The 17,914-nt window shown below is 42.6% G+C and overlaps 2 protein-coding genes across 5 annotated transcripts in view; one reads left to right on the top strand and one right to left on the bottom strand.

Annotated features, from left to right (window-relative positions):
• The window catches only part of ift70 (intraflagellar transport 70), a 21,383-nt gene extending 9,794 nt beyond the window's left edge, over positions 1-11,589 (top strand). Inside the window, exons 9-20 of one of the 4 annotated variants that reach the window (XM_084925074.1) lie at positions 603-755; positions 2,202-2,267; positions 2,395-2,448; positions 3,494-3,559; positions 3,809-3,885; positions 3,991-4,198; positions 4,303-4,350; positions 5,070-5,141; positions 5,884-5,987; positions 6,215-6,293; positions 7,800-7,929; positions 8,559-11,589. In XM_084925074.1, the coding sequence (XP_084781200.1) occupies positions 603-755; positions 2,202-2,267; positions 2,395-2,448; positions 3,494-3,559; positions 3,809-3,885; positions 3,991-4,198; positions 4,303-4,350; positions 5,070-5,141; positions 5,884-5,987; positions 6,215-6,293; positions 7,800-7,929; positions 8,559-8,695 (1,194 nt within the window). In that variant the 3' untranslated portion in view covers positions 8,696-11,589. The remainder of the gene's footprint in view (positions 1-602; positions 756-2,201; positions 2,268-2,394; positions 2,449-3,493; positions 3,560-3,808; positions 3,886-3,990; positions 4,199-4,302; positions 4,351-5,069; positions 5,142-5,883; positions 5,988-6,214; positions 6,294-7,799; positions 7,930-8,558) is intronic. The other 3 variants (XM_084925076.1, XM_084925078.1, XM_084925077.1) reach the window with 3 other exon arrangements.
• Positions 8,912-17,914, bottom strand: c4h16orf89 (chromosome 4 C16orf89 homolog). Its single transcript, XM_084925079.1, has 8 exons — positions 17,621-17,914; positions 15,635-15,787; positions 14,910-15,060; positions 14,504-14,621; positions 13,729-13,888; positions 13,022-13,126; positions 11,680-11,769; positions 8,912-10,483 (listed from the first exon to the last, which is right to left on the bottom strand). The coding sequence occupies exons 1-8, from the start codon at positions 17,904-17,906 to the stop codon at positions 10,380-10,382; spliced, it is 1,167 nt and encodes a 388-aa protein (XP_084781205.1). The 5' UTR covers positions 17,907-17,914; the 3' UTR covers positions 8,912-10,379.

Raw genomic sequence — 17,914 nt, 5'->3', positions numbered from 1 at the left:
ACGTGAGATGTGAGCAGAGGAGGTGATGAGGAGATACGAGGAGAGAGGAGACGAGACAAACACCGTCTAACAAAATGAGCCATCCTCGACTCTGAGCATCATTTTAAATGATGTCAATTAAATATGATGTTTGACATCATCATAAACTGTTCTGTTGTAGCCACAGCAGTTTTTCATGATCTCAGGTGTAACGGTGCTCGTGACATTTTTATAGTCTCGGCCACTTTTAATTAAATTCACCACGAGGAGCAAAGTGACCATTTCCAGACCTGGTGTTTCTGCTCATACACAGAAACAGTGAAGGAGAAAAAGCTTCTTCATCTTTAGAAACTGAAACAAGAATTTAAACAGGCTGTTCAAAGAGTCCTTCTCCCTCCAGCTGTGCGTCTTTTATACACTAACAATAAAAAAAGAACAAAATGAGCAAATGAAAACTCACAAACGATGAAAGTTTGTATTTCTGTTGAAGTCTGTACAACTTGTTTTATCTGGTTCATTATAAAAGCAATCAGCCCTGCTTCAATTCGAAAAAGTGCAGTTATTCTTGTACACTCAATGCAGTATTATGTACTTCATCTCCTATATTATGTGTATTTTTACAGGAACTGGACCCAGTGACACTCCACAACCAGGCTCTGTTGAACATGGACACGAAGCCGTCGGAGGGCTTCGAGAAGCTGGCCTTCCTCCTGCAGCAGCCCTCCTTCCCCCCCGTCACCTTTGGAAACCTGCTGCTGCTCTACTGCAAACACGAGGTACGCAGCAGTATTTTGTCTGAAGGAGACCAACTACAGCAGCAAAGACTCCCACTGACCTGCTAAACGTCAGGTCAAAGATGCTTTTCTTGATTTTCTGTCATGTATCTCATATTCCAGCGGTGGATGTTCATATTAAACATAAGCAAAGTTTCTGATAAAGTCAGTGTAGCGTATGTACAAGTACTCCCTGTGGGCCAGAAGCTCAGGCTGCTTTAGACACTCAGTTTGTTTCTACTCTTGGCCCTGCATGACGCCTGTGACAGTATATTTCCTTACTGTGATCATCACATGCAGCTGCTTTTATAACCCGGTGTTTCTGAGGGGCAGTCAATCAGAAGCAGGTTGTCTTAAATGGCACTAAAAACAGCTTGTGTTTCAGAGAGATGATGAGCTAAGAGGCTCAGTAAAAAGTACATTTGAATAAAAGCAAAAATATGTGCATAGAAATTAGAACAATAGGATCCTGGTAATTGTTCCTGTTGCTGTAGCAAACCTGCTGAAGACTTTTATTCTGCTATAGAAACACAACAATATGAAACGTGCTGTACTCAGCACTATTTGGACTTTCAGACAGGCTCTTGCTGTGATCCAGCAAACAGTGTGGAAAATAATTTGTCCCACTCCAGCGTGGCTTTAAAGGCTCGTAACAGCTCAGATTAGTTCAGGTAATTAGGTAACTGAAACAAGCAGTTTTAGCTTACAAAAGTTCAGAAAAAAACATTTTAAAAAACATCCACGTGGCCAAACAACGCAGGAATCTCAGAAACACAAAGGAGCACGAGGAGGGAAACCAGGTGGAATAACCAAAAACTGAGAAGAAGAAGACACAGCTGAAATTTATCAGGGTGTGGCAGAAAATTACAGCGGCGACAGGAAGTAGCTGCTGCAGATTACCAAAATAAGACAGAAGTAAAAACAAAGATAAAGAAAAGTAGACACTGAACCATAAAAGACACAAAAATAAATCTCACAAGAAATTAATCAAGAAAACATCTTTCACAAAAGCATCTGCCACCGTGCCAGTTTAAATAAGACAGATAAAGAATTTCTGACTTTAAGCATCAATATTCAGATCTACTGCTCCAAAAACACAGTTTTACAGTTAATTTCTATGTTTTTTCTTTACTTTTTCCTCAGTAAATTAAAAATTTCCATTCAGTTCGTTTTAATTGGCAGCCCTATAAACTCTGAACAGCTCCTCTCCCTGACAGCGCTCACGCTGACCTCATTATTCAGAGATTTATCGCCGTTCTCCATAAACACCACGACGCCTCTCTGTGGCATGTCAGCAGTTTCCACCAGTGAGCATCCACGCAGGGAGTAACACTGTTTGCAAAGGGATTTGGACTCAGGTGGTGTGAGTTCCAGTGGAAAGAGCTGAAAACAAAGAGCTGCAAGTCTTTCATTAAGATGGCATTAACTTCTCTGCTGGACTTCTCACAGTACTTTGACCTGGCAGCTGATGTCCTGGCAGAAAACGCACATCTCACCTACAAGTTCCTCTCCCCGGTGAGTAACGAGCATCCTCAAGAGACCAGACAGTTGATTTTATTCTAATTAGCACATCTGGTGTAGTGTCGTCTGCACAAATATGACTAGTAATAACAAAAACAATCATCATCTGTTTCTTCTTCAGTACATGTACGAGTTTCTTGATGCTTTGTTGACCTGCCAGACGGCACCAGAGGAGGTACGGTACAAAACACCTGACACCTTATTAACAATAGGAAGATATTTTTAATGATCTGTATAAAATCTACCAAATGTCCACATGATATGAAAGTTTCACGGCTGAAAAATATATTTAAGCTCTGTTAAAACTGTTCTCATTGAAATGTCGACTTCCAGCTTGGACTTGGATTCATGTGCAAGATTTTTTTGAGTCTCTTTGTAATGACTGTAAATGAAACAGATCATTTTAGTGAAGTGGTTGAAATGAGAATTAGTACCTTTACACCTGAGCTGGAAAACAAAGAGAGTGCAGACTCCAGGACGGGGAAGGAGTTTCAGTTATGTGAGGGTGTTCACAAGTGAGACGAAACTGACAGATGGACCAATGAGGACGTTGTGGCGGTCCGTTGTGGTAAAGAGGAACTCTTTATGGCTCAGTCTACGTTTCCTCACCACGAGCTCTGCGTTTTGACTGAAAGCAGCACTGAAGACACATCCGCTTCCTCTGAGGGGTTTCTCAACTCAGCCATAGATTGGATGAGGATCTCAGTCATTCAGTTGAGCTGCTGCTCCACATCGAAAGGAGTCAGTCAAGGTGATTCAGGCCTCTGAATAGGATGACTCCTGGACCCTCTCTAGGTGCTTCAGGGATATCTAACTGGGAGGAGACCCTAGAGCAGAACCAGGACACTCTAGAGAGGTTTTGTAATTTGGCTTGCATAGGAACACTTAACCAGCCTCCTAGAAGAACTGGAGGAGATGGCTGGGAGGGGGAGGTCTTAACACCTATGCTTAGACTGCTGCTGCCACAATCCAGACCTGGACAATCGGCAGAGAATGTATAGAAGGATGAAATTACAAAATAATACTCGTTAGTGCGAGTGCTAGAAACATGAACCATAGTACGTTAACCTGCTGAGCTAACCAGTCAACACTGCGAATGAAACACAACTAATGCTGTGGATGACAGTCGGCTGGAAAAGACCAGTTTGATGGTTCAGCATCAGATTTGTTTTTGTGTCTTTTGTATCCGTCATGTTTCATTACCTGCGTTCTTTTTTCAGGCTTTCAGGAAGTTTGAAGAGATGAACGGAAAACTGGCAGAACAGCTACGCAAGCTAACAAAGCAGGTTGTTTACCTCACGCTGCTCTTTCTGTCTTACTGCACACAGCATTTTCACACTGCCTGTATTTTATTTTGTGGGGTTATATATCAGACATGCTTTTGTTATAGGAGTGGCGTTGTGGGTTAACTCAGAACTATAAAACGTGGTTTGGAGGCTGGTTGCAAAGGGGCTTGCAGTTGAACTTGCCGATTTCTTGCAGGACAGGATTGAATACAAATAAAATGTCTGTGTGAATCACTCATCTTCTTCGAGCTGCAGGAAACCAGGCTGACTCGAGATGAGGAACTGCAGAAGAAAGCCGTGCAGGACTTCGAACTGATGCAGGAAAAGTGAGGACGCGCAAACACACTAAGCCGTGTTTTCATTTCCTCAATGGAAACAAAGCAAATTCAGTAACAGAGGATTATTTTCTGATTGGCCGCATCTCTTCACAGGTACATCGTTGTCCTCATGGCTCAGGCTAAGATCTACTGGAACCGCGAGAACTTCCAGATGGTGGAGAAGATTTTTCGCAAGTCGGTGGAGTACTGCAACGATAACGACACCTGGAAGCTGAACGTGGCTCACGTGCTCTTCATGCAGAACAAGTACAAGGAGGCTATCGGCTTCTACGAGCCCATCGTCAAGAAGCACTACGACAACGTGAGTGCTCAGGGCGGATTATTACCCGCCTGTTCAACTGTGGGCACCAAATGATGACAGTGTGACGTCAGCTGTAAAAGCTGACAGTGTGCCTTTTTGTCCAGGTGGAGCAGTGTAACATACAAGAGTGTCCCTGCAAGTGCAAACCATCGGTAAACAAAAAACAGACCAAACACCTGTTTCTCTGCAGTTTCTATCTGTGCATGAATCCGCTGTTTAGTGTGATGGTTTGCAGTGGTGTTTCTGATGTTGTACAACTTCAGATAGTCACATGGCTGAAGGTCTGGAGTGTTTAACAGAGCACACTAACACTGGACAATAAAGAGTTTTTAGGATGTTTTCACACCTGTGGTTTTTAGTCTGTTCAATTCAAACTCTGGTTCGTTTTGGTTTGTGCAGGTGTGAACGCAGTAATTTCACCAGTGTTGAACAAAGAGCATTTTTTATGGTGTGAATGTGATCCATCCTCGATCTGAGCCAAAGCCAGCTGTACGTTGTAGGTTTTAGCTAAAATATTCTCCATGCTCTGTGCAGTAGTGCAGAACAAAGCACCTTCTTCCTGTATTTACTTTTGTTTCTCTCACCTCGGACACATCTGGCCAATCAGTAGACTGAACATTCTCATGTGGTTTGTAGTGACACAAGAAAAGAAACCAAACCCTGAGAAAATCTACAAGTTTACCAACCCAGCTGATTCGGACCAGACTAAACAGACTATAGCTGTGAAAACACCTGCAGTTTTCTTATATGTTCCAGTTCAGATTAAACCTCACATCAGTGGGATAATTTAAAGGTTCTGCTGCTGACTGAAAAGATTTCCTGTGAAATCATTGGTCAAGCCTCTGATCCATGTTGGTGTTTGCTTCTGTAGATCCTGAACGTGAGCGCAGTGGTCTTAGCCAACCTGTGCGTGTCCTACATCATGACGAGCCAAAACGAAGAGGTAACGTACAGACACGGTCACTGTCAGCCCAAAGGTGTTTCTATATGGTTTGTATCCAGAAGAACACGTTTATAACACACATGAAAGTAATGAAACTCATGCAAAGCACTGCTTTAAAAAACAGAGACACACCAGATGAGACAAAAGAAGTCAACGAAATAAATTAATTACCCTATTCCAGTTTAATATATATCATTGTAGAGAAAAACGATGAAGCAGCATTTATATCCTGATAGAAGATTAGATTAATGTCCACTGGGATGTCCTCCTAAAGAGAGAGGGAGCACAGAGGATATCTGTTCAGACTCATGCACACATATGGCTATCGTACTCATTCTGTGCGATGGCCACTGTCACTGTTGATTCTTTGTTATGCAGTAAAGCCACAGCGGGCACTACTTTCTCTCCACACTGACGGTGACAGAATTAACAAAAAGCCGTGCATGGAAACATGTTGAAATCCAGCAGTGCTGTTAGACTGCCTGAAAGTTCAGACAGCTAGCTCCAGCCTTTCCCCGCTGGGAGTCTGATCAGGTCCCTGTGTGATACTTTCATCCAAACTCGAGCTCCACTGTCCAGGATGGATGGCTTTTTTGGGGGGAGCTTTTAGCCTTTGTTGTGTCTGAGAGTAGAAAGGAAAGGTGTGAGAAAGAGCAGCAAAGCCCAGAATCGAGCCTCTGCAATAACAGGACAGCATAACTTCTCTGACTGATGATCTTTGCGTGTCGTCCCGGTTTAACAGGCTGAAGAGCTGATGAGGAAGATCGAGAAAGAAGAGGAGCAGATCTCCTACGACGACCCCGACAAAAAGGTCTTTCACCTCTGCATCGTCAACCTGGTCATCGGGTGAGTCCCACACAGGAAGAGCTTTATGGGGACAGTCAGCAGGTATTTACTGTATTCTTCAGTTGTAATGAAAGGGAGTTACTATGCAATCAGAAATCAGTCCTAAGTATTTTATTTTGTATCATTTCTGATGTGAAGGTTAGAGAAGAAGAAGAAAAAAGTCCTGCTATCATCAGTAAGATCATCTCTGTGAAACCTTCTTTGCACACTTGTGTTTTGTCTTTCAGGACGCTGTACTGTGCAAAGGGAAACTACGACTTTGGCATCTCCCGTGTCATCAAGAGCCTGGAGCCTTACAACAAGAAGGTCAGCCATTTTTCCACCAATTGTATCAGTCAGATACAAAAGATCACAGAGACCTTCGGGTCACCAAGGCTGACCACAACGTCGTCTCCTACTGCCCAGTTTAATGCCCCTGATGTTTGACTGGCTCCCAGTGCCTACGGCTAAGAAAAGAAAATCAAACAGGTCACCCTGGTGATCCTCAAACTGTGAACAACACTCAGAAGATTTTGATTCCAGTACTTTTGTAATCACGATGATGATTCAACCGGGCGATCAGCTTTAGTGAGAGAAGAGGTGCCGACTGTGCTTCCACTCAGGAACACTTTAAGTCTCCCTCCGCAGTCCTGCTTCTTGGACTGCAGCCGATTGGCCATCTGTTGGGAGAGTGCGCCTCCAATCAGAGCCTGGTGTTGGTGTAAGCGGTGTAAGGGCCGGGGCTAAATGCTTAGCACCGACTGAACCGAGTAAATCAGTGCTGGATGGCATCGTTCTTACAGATGGATGAAAAAAATGAAAACTCAAATCTTGTTTCTCTAATTTGAAGATTTGTCCTTTTCCCACACAAAAACGAGCAGGGCTCGTACAGACCACACACTTCTGTGTCATTTAACACTGGAAGGACACACAGCATAACAGAGCGCAAGCCTTTAATGGCTGTGATGGAAAAACACAGCCACAGTGAGGATGCTTGGTGGCCCAGGCCCAAACCAGCCCCACCAGCTGCAGGAGCAGCAGGAGGCACAGGAACAAACAAGCTTCATGGAGTTTTTTTTAATATGCTTAACACCCGGACAGTCTTCTTCACTTCCATGTCCACGTTCATGGTTATAGATTAGAGACTCATGCATGTAGTTTTAGATTAAGACTTAAAAAGAGAACCATGCACATGGACAGTTTTATCAAAAGCAGTCCTATGAACATTTCATCCTTCATGGTTTAGTTTTATTCATAAATCTGCAGTTTCTGTGCAATCTGACTCCACTTACAGCTTGTTTGTACAGTCTGATGAAATCTAATCATGCTTTAGCTTAATTTAATATTAAATGGAGGTAATCCCACTTGCAGTGTTCAGATTTTGTGTCCAAGGATTAAAAAATATCTGAACAACAAATACAGTCCTGCAGGAGCACCTTCTCCAAGGCCGAGCTGCTCTTTTTGGGAACCTTTTGATCCCGTTTGGTCACAACATCAGCGGAGTCCAGCTGCAGCTGAGTCCACTAAAATCCAGCTGAGAACACACGCCATCATCCTGAGCATCTTGCCTGTCATCCCCTCCAACAATCACCATCCAGTCGCATCCACAGTGAAAGCAGAGAGCACGACAGGAATGTGAAACCTGGCGAGATGCACGCCCATCACACAAGCTTCTCGTCTCTGGTTACTTCAGATCATTTTATACAGGAAACCGTCCTGTGTGGTTAAACTGTCACGACGACAGCTTACAGTGTTCACAAAACAAATCCTGCTGGCAGGCGCTGAGGCGTTCAGTCTGGTTATATGTTGTTAATCTGTTCTGTTTGTGTGTAGCTGGGGACGGACACATGGTTCTACGCCAAGCGCTGTTTCCTGTCCCTGCTGGAGAACATGTCCAAACACATGGTCATGCTGAGGGACACCGTGGTACAGGAGTGCATTCAGTTCCTGGAGCACTGCGAGGGTGAGCAGCCGTCACAAACACGCCTGCAGAAATATCTCGAGAACACACCGGTGTGACGACTCGATTAATGGGATTACTCTGTTTCTTCAGATTAAAATGTTCGTGTACGGGTCCCAGTTTTTAGTGATTGTTAACGTTTTGGTGATAGTGTAGTATCTTTAGTCTCTTCACACAGTTGGAAACCGCTGTAAGAGACACTGACCACAGCTCCAGTCCCCTTCAGCTCTGAGAAACCAACATGGTGGCAACTTAAACAGCTAATGTTGATGCTTAGAGTCCAGAAGTCAGAAACCAGTGAAGGACACACTTGCTGATATGAGCCTCTGAAGCTTATCCAAACACACTTTTTGAAGTTTTCTCCAGTGAATTATCAGGAAACGGATCAAACATTCAGGGTGTTACTGCCTGTTTCTGGTCCTCTGCGTCACAGACATTTAACTGCTGCACATTATTCAAACTGTGATCGATCCATCACAGTCACGCTGGGACTTTAGGTTGTTTAGCTGGAGTGTAAAATTGTTTGCAGTGTTTCCATTTTAAATGTTCATGTTGATGCCTCCTGTACTGTGGTAAAAAGTAATTTTGCACTCCGAATGCTCTGACCGACTGTTTTCTTTGCTTTCCTGCAGTTTATGGGAAGGAGGTGCCGGCCATCATCGAGCAGCCTCTGGAGGAGGTCCGCATTCACATCGGCAAGAACACCGTCACCTACGAGGCTCGGCTTCTCAAGGCCCTGTTCTACGAGGTGATTGGCTGGAACAAGTGACATCACAAAGGTGTTACCGGCTGAGTTATGACAGTTTAATAAGTTCCACAGAAACTCGGTTTAAAGACGGTCAGAACACAGTGACGTGTTTCTGTGGAGCTTTCGTCCGGCTTCTCTGCGCTGGGACACTTCTGGCTGAAGGACGTGATCTCAGTGAGCAGATCTGATATAATCACAGTTAACGGGCTGCATTTATCATCACTATGAACACAACGGTTTGTAGAACAGACTTTAGTTTTATTGGTTATGTTTATTTCACTAACATAAACATACATGATGATAGTAATGTACGTTTATCTCCATGCATTCGGTTCATGCAGATCCTCTGCAGCCGCTGCTCCCGACTCTGTTTGTCGATTAAATACGTGTGAAAAACAATATGATTTAAAGTAAATAAAGATATTTTTAGAACTTAACTCAAGGTTTTCACCAGGAAAACAACCTGGGTGGATTCTGATGTTTTTTTCAAAGTAAATGTAAATATGTGTTTTAAATAGAGATGCTCCAATCAGTGTTTTTAGCTTTATATAAACTTTAAAAATCGTCGAATCGTTAAAAATCAAAGATTGTCAAGTCTCTGACCACATCACGCTGTGCCCTCTGTGTTTTTCTCACTGTGGTGTTCACACAAAGGTAACCCCACCCCCCTCCAGGTCCAGCTGATCTCTTGTTCACTCATTGCAACTACAAATTTCTCCTAAAGAGGCTACATCAAAGAAAAAACACTGTTTTGTGGACACAATGTCGCTGATGCACAGGGGTTAGAGTGGGATTGGGCTGGTGGGGGGTGGGTATATTTCCTGGGTCTTTACCGTACAATATAAAGCGCCTCGAGGTGACTCTTGTTGTGATTTGGCCCTATAAATTTATATATATAAAACTGAATTGAATTAAATTCACTCAGAGCACACTTTTGTATAAAAACTCTTAGCTGTGCATTTTCAGTTCTCAAAGCTGAAAACATCGGGACCAGCTCTGCCCTCGTCACCATTACAGCTCAGTGTGTGACTGTAACTTTCATACAGCACTTTCTGTGGACTCCTGTAGTGATGGCTAAATGCTAAAGTATTAGGATTCCAGTCTTATTGTGAGCATGAACTCTGACACGAATGGAAGGATTGAAGGCTCAGAGTGTGCATGCAGCCGTGTGTCACCGTCTGATTGGTTGAGGTGGGAGCAGCTGGAAACAAAGCCGAGCTGCAATAAAAATGAACTCTTAATATTAAAAGCTGCCGATCAAATGTAATCCCTCATTAACTGGAGGTGGGCTTTCAGGATCACCGTGGCCCACTTTAACCCCTGGAGCCAGAAAAACTCTCGCGATGACCTCGAAAAGTCGAATTAATCCAAGTCTCATCCTTCAAAACGCCCATTTACATTTTACCATGGTCCTACTTATTGAGTACGCCATCCTTTTTTACGGTTGGAGCATCACTACTTTCAAACATCTTGTTTAGGTTTGATAATAATAATGGTAAAAAAAATCAGCTTTATTGTTATAGTAACAAAACATGACTGAAAATAAAGCTTTAGCTTCCACATCCCAGCTTTGCATTAGGCGTTTTCATCATGTTAACACTACGTTCTTAAAGCGACATGTGGTGTGGAGAGTCTGCCTCATTTCACCGATGACGAAAGTCTCTACCTGATGATCTACAGTGTTTTTTTCTCGTGAGAACGCCCCTCAGGAGAGCGGCCTCTTTGTAATGTCCTGCTCTGTCAGGTAGTAGTTCAGGTATCCTCCCAGAGCACCGACCGCCACCGCCGTCATGTGACTGGAACAGCCGTCTGGCAGATGAAAGAAAACAGAGTTTATTAGACAATAACAAAACCCCCAAACTAAATCAGATGAAGTACTTAAGGTGGTAAAGACTGTTCATGCCAGCTTCACACATAACAAGAAATTATCAGCATATGAGCTCCAGCAGCTCTGCATCCAACTGCATTTTTAATGTGACCTCCGCTGGCTTCACAACACCAACATTGTTCAGATTTCCTCCAAACCTACAAAACGTAACAAGCTTCTTTAGCCACAGTGGCTGAAGATCAGCTGATGTGATTGTTACGATCTTGTCATTTGATCCAGCTCTGAGTTTATTGTGTTTTTGTGATTCCTGAGATGTTATGATTGAGTTTTCTATCATTCAGTATTGAGTTCAGTCCTTTCCATGTCACTGAGTTATTGGTCATTTCTGGTCTGTTAGGTCCCTTTTGTGCCTTTGTCGTCGTGTCTCCTGTGAGAATCTGTCTTGTCGTCTGTGTTTGTGTTTCGGTGTCTATCGCTCCCTCACCCTCTGTGTATGTCTTAGTCGGGTCGTTGTTTTGCGTCTCCCTTCTGTGTCCACACCTTCCCCTCCTTGTGTTTCCACAGTCACTCATGTCTGTCCATGTGTGTTCTCCCCAGCCTGTCTTGTCTCTCTCTCCCTCCATGTCTCGCCTCTGTAACTGTTTGTGTCTCATCCAATTGTCTCTCCAGTCTGTCTTGATCCCATGTGCTTTCCTTCCTCCCGGCTCCTGTATCATGCTGCGTGTTTTAGTCTGTGTCTTAGTGTGTTTCCTGTTTTATTTTGACAGTCTGCCATCCTGTGTTCAGTGTGTTGTGGTTTGCTTCCTCCCTGTCTCGTCACGCCTAATTCGTCCCAGCTGTGTTCCCCGTGTGTTTCTGCTTTTCCTAATCACCCTCGTGTGTGTGTGTGTGTGTGTGTGCGTGCATATATGTTGTGTCAGGTTCCTCTTGTCCCTTGTCCAGTTATTGCTTTTCTCTCTCCATGTCCAAGTTCTTAGTTTCATTTTTGTGATTCATGTTTTAGTCTACCTAGTTTAGTTCTATCTCCATTCGCCATTTGCTTCTGTTTTTGTGCAGCCTATGAATAAAGCAGCTCGTTTTTTGTTAAGTCTGCATTTGGGACCGCCTCATCATCACTTCACACATTCTGCAGCTGCAGACCGTGACAGATCCTCAGCTGAGAAAAATGTAAACGGACCTGGAAGTATCTTCTCCCTCCTCTTCACTCTCCTGTGAGGCTGCAGCTGTTCCAGCAGCTCGTCTCCAATGATCTGTGAGATGATGCTCTCTGAGGAGAACAACAGAGAATGAACTGCCCAGAAATAAGTAATTTAATACAGATAAATACAGATAATTGATTCTTGTGTAATCCACATCAGTAATTAGGAGAAGATTTTTTTTGTTTAAAACTAATTTCTTTCAAAATACATCAAATGGGTTAATACATCAGTACAGTGCATATAAAAAGTCTGTTCCATGGCTGATTTTATTATTTATTGTATTCAAATAGATATTTAAATCTATTTATTAAATATCTTACTACAGGATCCAAAACATGAACATTGCAGGAATGCAATAATAATTGTGACGAAAAGCTCCCAAAAACCTCAAATATTCTGAACAGCCCAAAGGTTTTCCATCCCTCTAGTTAAATTTGTAACTCGGGTGATTTAGTGTCGACGACATTTGTTGTTGAAATTATGTTCTTCAAGGAAGTTTCAGGCTCCTAACCTGTTTCCATTTTACATCCTGCCTTTGGCCAACATAAAGAATTCCCAAAGTTTAAAATGCTACAACTTAACTGAAGAATTTCATGTTGTAAACTATGCATGGCTTTCAGTTTTTTATTAGCGTGTATGTGCAGATATAGAACTTTGGCAGCGATTTGAGATGGAAGGACTCTTAATCACTACTCTCATTATCATTGTTTTCTACTCAAAAGTTAAAAATTGAAGTAAAAAGTGATTTAATGGTTCAGGGCAGCTGATGTTAAATATGGTGTTCCTCAAGGAAGTATTCTAGGTCCTCTTCAGTTTTTATTATCCACACATGGGCAGCATTATTATTCACCAGCATCCGTGACGACTACTTCAAACATTTATTCTTATTAAAAGTTTTCACAATAAATGAGCAGAAAATTCTGTTTGCAGTCTTTGTTTGCTGGTCTGTCCAAAGAAATCAAGAAATAAATCATGAAAAGTTTAGAAACTGTAGGTAAATTATAACAATATTTCTGAAGTTTCTTCTACAACAAATTACTGCACTTCCTCAAAAGTTTTCTCAAGAAATCTGCAGGTAATTCAGATCCCGTGTAGATCCCGTGACATAACGTCAGACAGAGATCTGATCGCCACGTTACTTGTACGAATGCTCTTTGTGTTTTATTTGCCTAACACATAAAAAACCTGCACATTCTTGCATCAGTGGCCATCTTTGTTTCATTAAGACCTCTAAAATACACTGTTGCTATATTTCTGAGGTTTGACATATTTGGTATTTTTGACTAAGAACATATATTTCAGCAGGTTTGTAATACTCACTGTCTCTCCCAAAGCAGCCCACCTCCTCGTCCTGCAGCCTCAGAATGTGCTGCAGCCAGTCGGCTTTGTGGAAGTCGGAGAATCCAGACAATCCACAAATCAGGACTGCCAACATAGAGAGGAAACTCAGAAACTAATTTATTTACAGTTCAGACATTTTTACAGTTGACTGCTCATCCAAATTCCCCCCTGTACACTTTTCAATTTAATCTAAAACAAAAATTAAATTAAAAGTCTTAAAAAGTCCTAAAACAAGAAAAAACTTTCTTTGTTACATGAATTCTCTGAAGGTGAGCCTCAATGTCTCCTGAAAAGTCAGGACACAACAATAAAATCCCCAAATTCTACAACCAACACTCTGAATTTTGTTGAAATTCAGATTTTGTTATGATCTCTTTTAATTCCATAATTTTCTTTTATATTGAAATGGTGATGTAGTCATCAAAAAAACGTAAACGTTTTAGTTTATCTCATTCAAAAGGACACATCAGTATTTGACAATATGGTTTTCCCATTCCAGTCAATCATTTTTATGAGTTTATCCTTAAGTTTATCATAATTAGTGGTTTATATTTATAAATTAATTCATTTTTAAGCTTTTTTGCATGAAAATATTAAAATATGAGTAAGAACATTTTTTTTAAAATATGGGAATTCATTTACTACGCACCGGAATAACACCGGATCAGGAAAATGTCGACACTCACTGTTTTCGATGAAGATGTCGACCATCTGTTCGCTCAGACCGTCTTTGATGTCCTGGTTGGTCTTCATCATGTTGGAGCAGAAGATCCTCTGGTAGTTCTGTTCAGTCATGTTTGCTCTGGATGCTCGTGTGTCACCTTTCAGCAGATTAGTGCAGCCTTTCTGAAATGGAAATACAAACTGAAGCTCATAAATTCCCCTCGTACTGAAATCTGTAATGGTCCTCGCTACTTTAATCAAATATTTCTAACAGTAGTTTTGCCACCTGCGGTGTTCCCCAAGGCTCTGTCTTTGGCTCTGCACTGGTCTCCCTTTAAGACAGCTTTTTATTGATTGGCTGCACATTATAAACAGAATGTCTTGGAGAGCGGGTGGGTGGGGCTTCTGTGCTCACAGCTATGGCTCTACAGCCAAGTGTTTAGAGCAGTCTTCAGCCTGAGCTTTTGGCTCAGTATTTTAGTGGGAAAAACATACAAATGTAAAGACTCTTAATGAAAATTGTTAATGAAAATGTAATGAGTCTTACCAGGAAGTAAAAGATTTAAAATTCAGCTTGGGCAGAGATAGGCAGCATTAATCTGGTATTTTGATTTAAACCAGAGGTTCTGGGCCGATATGCAAACTCCACACAGGAGGCTCATATCTGGTTTCGAGCCCCTCTTTCTGTGAGGCTTCCTAAAATAAGGTTGTTTCTTTCTCCAAAATGCTTGTTAGTGTTACACACATCTGTGGGTCTTTGAGTGGTTTTACGTGTTGTTTCCATCTTTGTTTGCTCACCATTTTTCCGATCATGAAGTAGAGAAGCTGGTGGGACAGAGAGTAGTGTGGACACCCAAAACGAGTCATGGTGTCCCGGCAGGGCTTGGTGATGATGCATGGCGTCCCGTTCATCTTCCTGGCCGAACACACACACACAACTCGGGCAGGTGAGTGTCCTCACCTCAGCTAACAGGTATTGTTACCTTCATACATAATTACACAGTAGTGAAAAACAATCCAAACTACTGACAGTTACAATAGGATAAGGAACTTTCTTTTTAGTGTAAATCAGCATTTTTAAAGTTAAAAAACAGGCTGCGGCTGGTGAATAATTTGCACAGTCCAACAATCCAAATGTAGAGGAACCAGCACAGTAAAGAGCCTCTGACGCCGGACTCTTTGGGGTGTTGGTGTGGGTTCGTACCAGGTTCCCAGCAGCAGGGTCAGACATTTGTCACTGAGCTGCTCGTCGTAACACTCAGTGGTCATGGTGGAGGGATAAACCAGGCTGGGATCTGTGGTGTACCATTCCTGAGGAATCAGCCAGAAACTCCACGACAACAGGGGCTCGAACTCTTGAGAGGAGGAGGATGCAAGAAACGCACAAGTGTTAAAGTCTGCTAGGATCTCAACAAACCTCACCTGCACGTCTGTGCAACACCTGCCTGCTCATTTCTCTCAAGTCAGATATTTAAATTATATAATTAAACCTTAATCAATACGTCGTGATGATTAAAAACATAATTAAATACAAATTTAACTCATAAACAGCCCCTATAAGTTCAAACAGTATTTAAATAAGCTCCTCCTTTTTCAGGAAACACCTGCAGAAGACGTCACAGCAGTGAAACTGAAATTTGTCTCTTAGCTTTCTGACTGTTGTGTGTTCTCGATGTTGTGTTCACTCACCTGTAGTGTTTCAGTGTCACTGTGAAGAACAGATTTTTAACATCACTGACACTTTTACCTTCATAAATATAAGGTGTGATTTTAAATCCTACATATCTGAGACTGCCCTGAGCCTTTTCATGTGTTAATATCTGAAAAAAATTCTTCCACATAAAAACCATAACAGCTCCAAGAATTAACCACTAAATGGATCAGCACTGTACCTGCAGACTTTTGGGACATGGAGTCTGAAAGTCTCACCTCTGTAGTATTTTGGGTCGTCCTGTTCCAGTGCAGCGTTAGCCTTCTCCACACTTTGGTCGAGACGTCTGACCAGAGCGACGGCGGTGGTTCTCTGAGCCCAGCTGACCGGGTCGGTGTGAGGCCACGTCCGGACCGCCTCCTTCAGCTCAGCTGAGACACAAAAACAGGAAGAAAGAGTTCATTCGTAAAATAAAAGGATATAAGTAAACTTGCTTTATGGTTTTAATTTCCTCTGCCTGTGTCCTCCTGTGGATGGACCCTCTTTCAGTTTACTTCCTGTTTTATTTTGAAAGGTAGGCCCTTAGTTGGTTTTCTGATCTGTTACTTTCTTCCTTTGTTCTTTTTCATGCCCTCGCTTTTGTCTTTGTGTTTTCCCTCTTTTGGCTTACTTCCTGTTTTATTTCAAAGGTGAGATCTTCAGTGTTTTTACTTCAGCCTCAGTCACACAGACCTGCAGACCAGCCAGCAGCCTTCTGGTCTCGATATTACCTGACCGGCTGGCTCTAGGTGAAGTCAGCTGCATATGCAAAGAGGTCAGCTGCACAGAAAGCCTCTGTGTGACTGCTTTGGTTGCCAACAGGTTTGCAGGTGTAGCTCCTGCGTGGCATCATGTCCATCTCTCTAAATCTGGAGCAGGCTGAGTTTGTAAATGCTGACTTACATCCACCGAGGTCTTCAAGGTCAGCTTCATGAATGATTGGTAGAAAATTGATAAAAAGCCTTGTAACTTAGAAACTGTGATTCTCACAAGGCTGCTGTGTATTGTCAACATACAGAAAATATAAAGGTTCAAATTATGTCACTTCACGGACACAGTCTGTGTCTAAAATGAGAAAAGCAAGCAGATGGTGAATACTGAGCTGTTACTTTCTGCTGTTTTCTGTTTCATAAACAGCAGAGCAGCTGTTGCACATCTGCATTTATGAGAAAAGATAATAAAGCATGAAGATGATCTCTGCTGGACAAACAGAGCTCTGTGTGCAAACACGGCCTCACATTAAAGTCAGTTCGTTTTCCTGGTGAGAAAACAAACCACGGCAGAAACTATTTAGCCAAATGTGGCGGCGCAGCTTCAGTCAGTGTTGTGTCATTTAGTGAGCTGTAATCTGCATCTTTTTAATAATGTTACACATGGAAGACCCTGACTCGTCTGCAGACACTTGCGGACTGTTCGCCGAGCGGTGGTGAGACCTGAAAACAGTGTGACGCAAAACAAAGACTGTTTGTCTTCAAAGTTGCTGAAAGCAACAAGATTTAAATGTTTGTCACTGTGGAGCGGAGTAAAATATCAGAGCCACCACTCAGACCGTCACACGCTTCCTTTTTATTTGTCCTTACAGCATCAAACGTTCACATTAAAAACGTGGAACGTGACCTCCTGTGAGCGACTTTACAGTTTAATGCTGCACAGATTGCTGCCCCTCAGCAGGCACCTAGAAGCTGGCCAATCAGAATATTAAATGCCGTGCAGAAAATACTGGCCATCATTTTATCCTCTGTGCTCTGAATACACATGATCCCACTTTAGCTCTTTAAGAAGCTACGGCCACAAAATCAAAGTTTTTTGGGGGGATACACTTTTTCTTCTGGAAATGTTCATCATTTGTTTTTGGACAGAAGGGGATAAAACAATAGATTTACTTTATTTTTAGATTACTTTGGGGTTTCCATTGTCATAAAATCAAATGTCAGAGCAGTAGCTGTGCTGGCAGCGCTGTACTTTACTGTATTTTACTACAAAATAAAACAGATCAGTGAAAAGTCTGAGTGTGAAGCAGAAAATGTGTCACTTTCGGGCACTGCGAGACAAAAACCTCTGAGTCGACACTGAGGTTAAAAGCATTTCACTTTAAAAGCTTTTGCAGATTTGTATAACCTGTTCGATCTGCACCTGCATCAAATCAGTGACTTTCACCAAAACAAGCAAACAATAAACAGCTGTTATTCTCCAGATGTTTTCCTGCAACTGGTAAACAGTCCTACCCTGCAGTATGACGAACCCCACCACTCCGTCCAGGTTGATGTGCTCATGCTGCCGCTCCAGGAAGGACACTCCGCGGGAGAGACTGCTCAGGATGTCATCGATCACCTCCGCCCGAGAGCCGCACACTGCGGCAAACAGAGCCAGCGCTGCGGCCAGCCGGAGCACCGAAACCCGCATCATCCGGTCTGAGGTCCGGGACAGCTTCAGTCTAGCAGGGAGAGAGAAGCGGAGGAGGACAGCCTGTCTCCGCTTTAACACGGGGGGAGGAAAGTCAAGGCTCAGCATGGGGGGAG

The sequence above is a fragment of the Perissodus microlepis genome, chromosome 4 (assembly GCF_051167445.1).
Source record: "Perissodus microlepis isolate ML-2025 ecotype Zambia chromosome 4, ASM5116744v1, whole genome shotgun sequence".
NCBI lineage: Eukaryota > Metazoa > Chordata > Actinopteri > Cichliformes > Cichlidae > Perissodus > Perissodus microlepis.
This window is presented reverse-complemented; position numbering and strand designations above follow the sequence as displayed.

Coding starts and splice junctions, on each gene's coding strand:
- c4h16orf89 (XM_084925079.1), bottom strand. CDS start 17,906: ATGCTGAGCCTTGACTTTCCTCCCCCCGTGTTAAAGCGGAGACAGGCT. Junction 15,061..15,634: donor CGACCCAAAATACTACAGAG/GTGAGACTTTCA, acceptor CCTCCTCTCAAG/AGTTCGAGCCCCTGTTGTCG. Junction 10,484..11,679: donor GAGGGAGAAGATACTTCCAG/GTCCGTTTACAT, acceptor TTCATCTGCCAG/ACGGCTGTTCCAGTCACATG.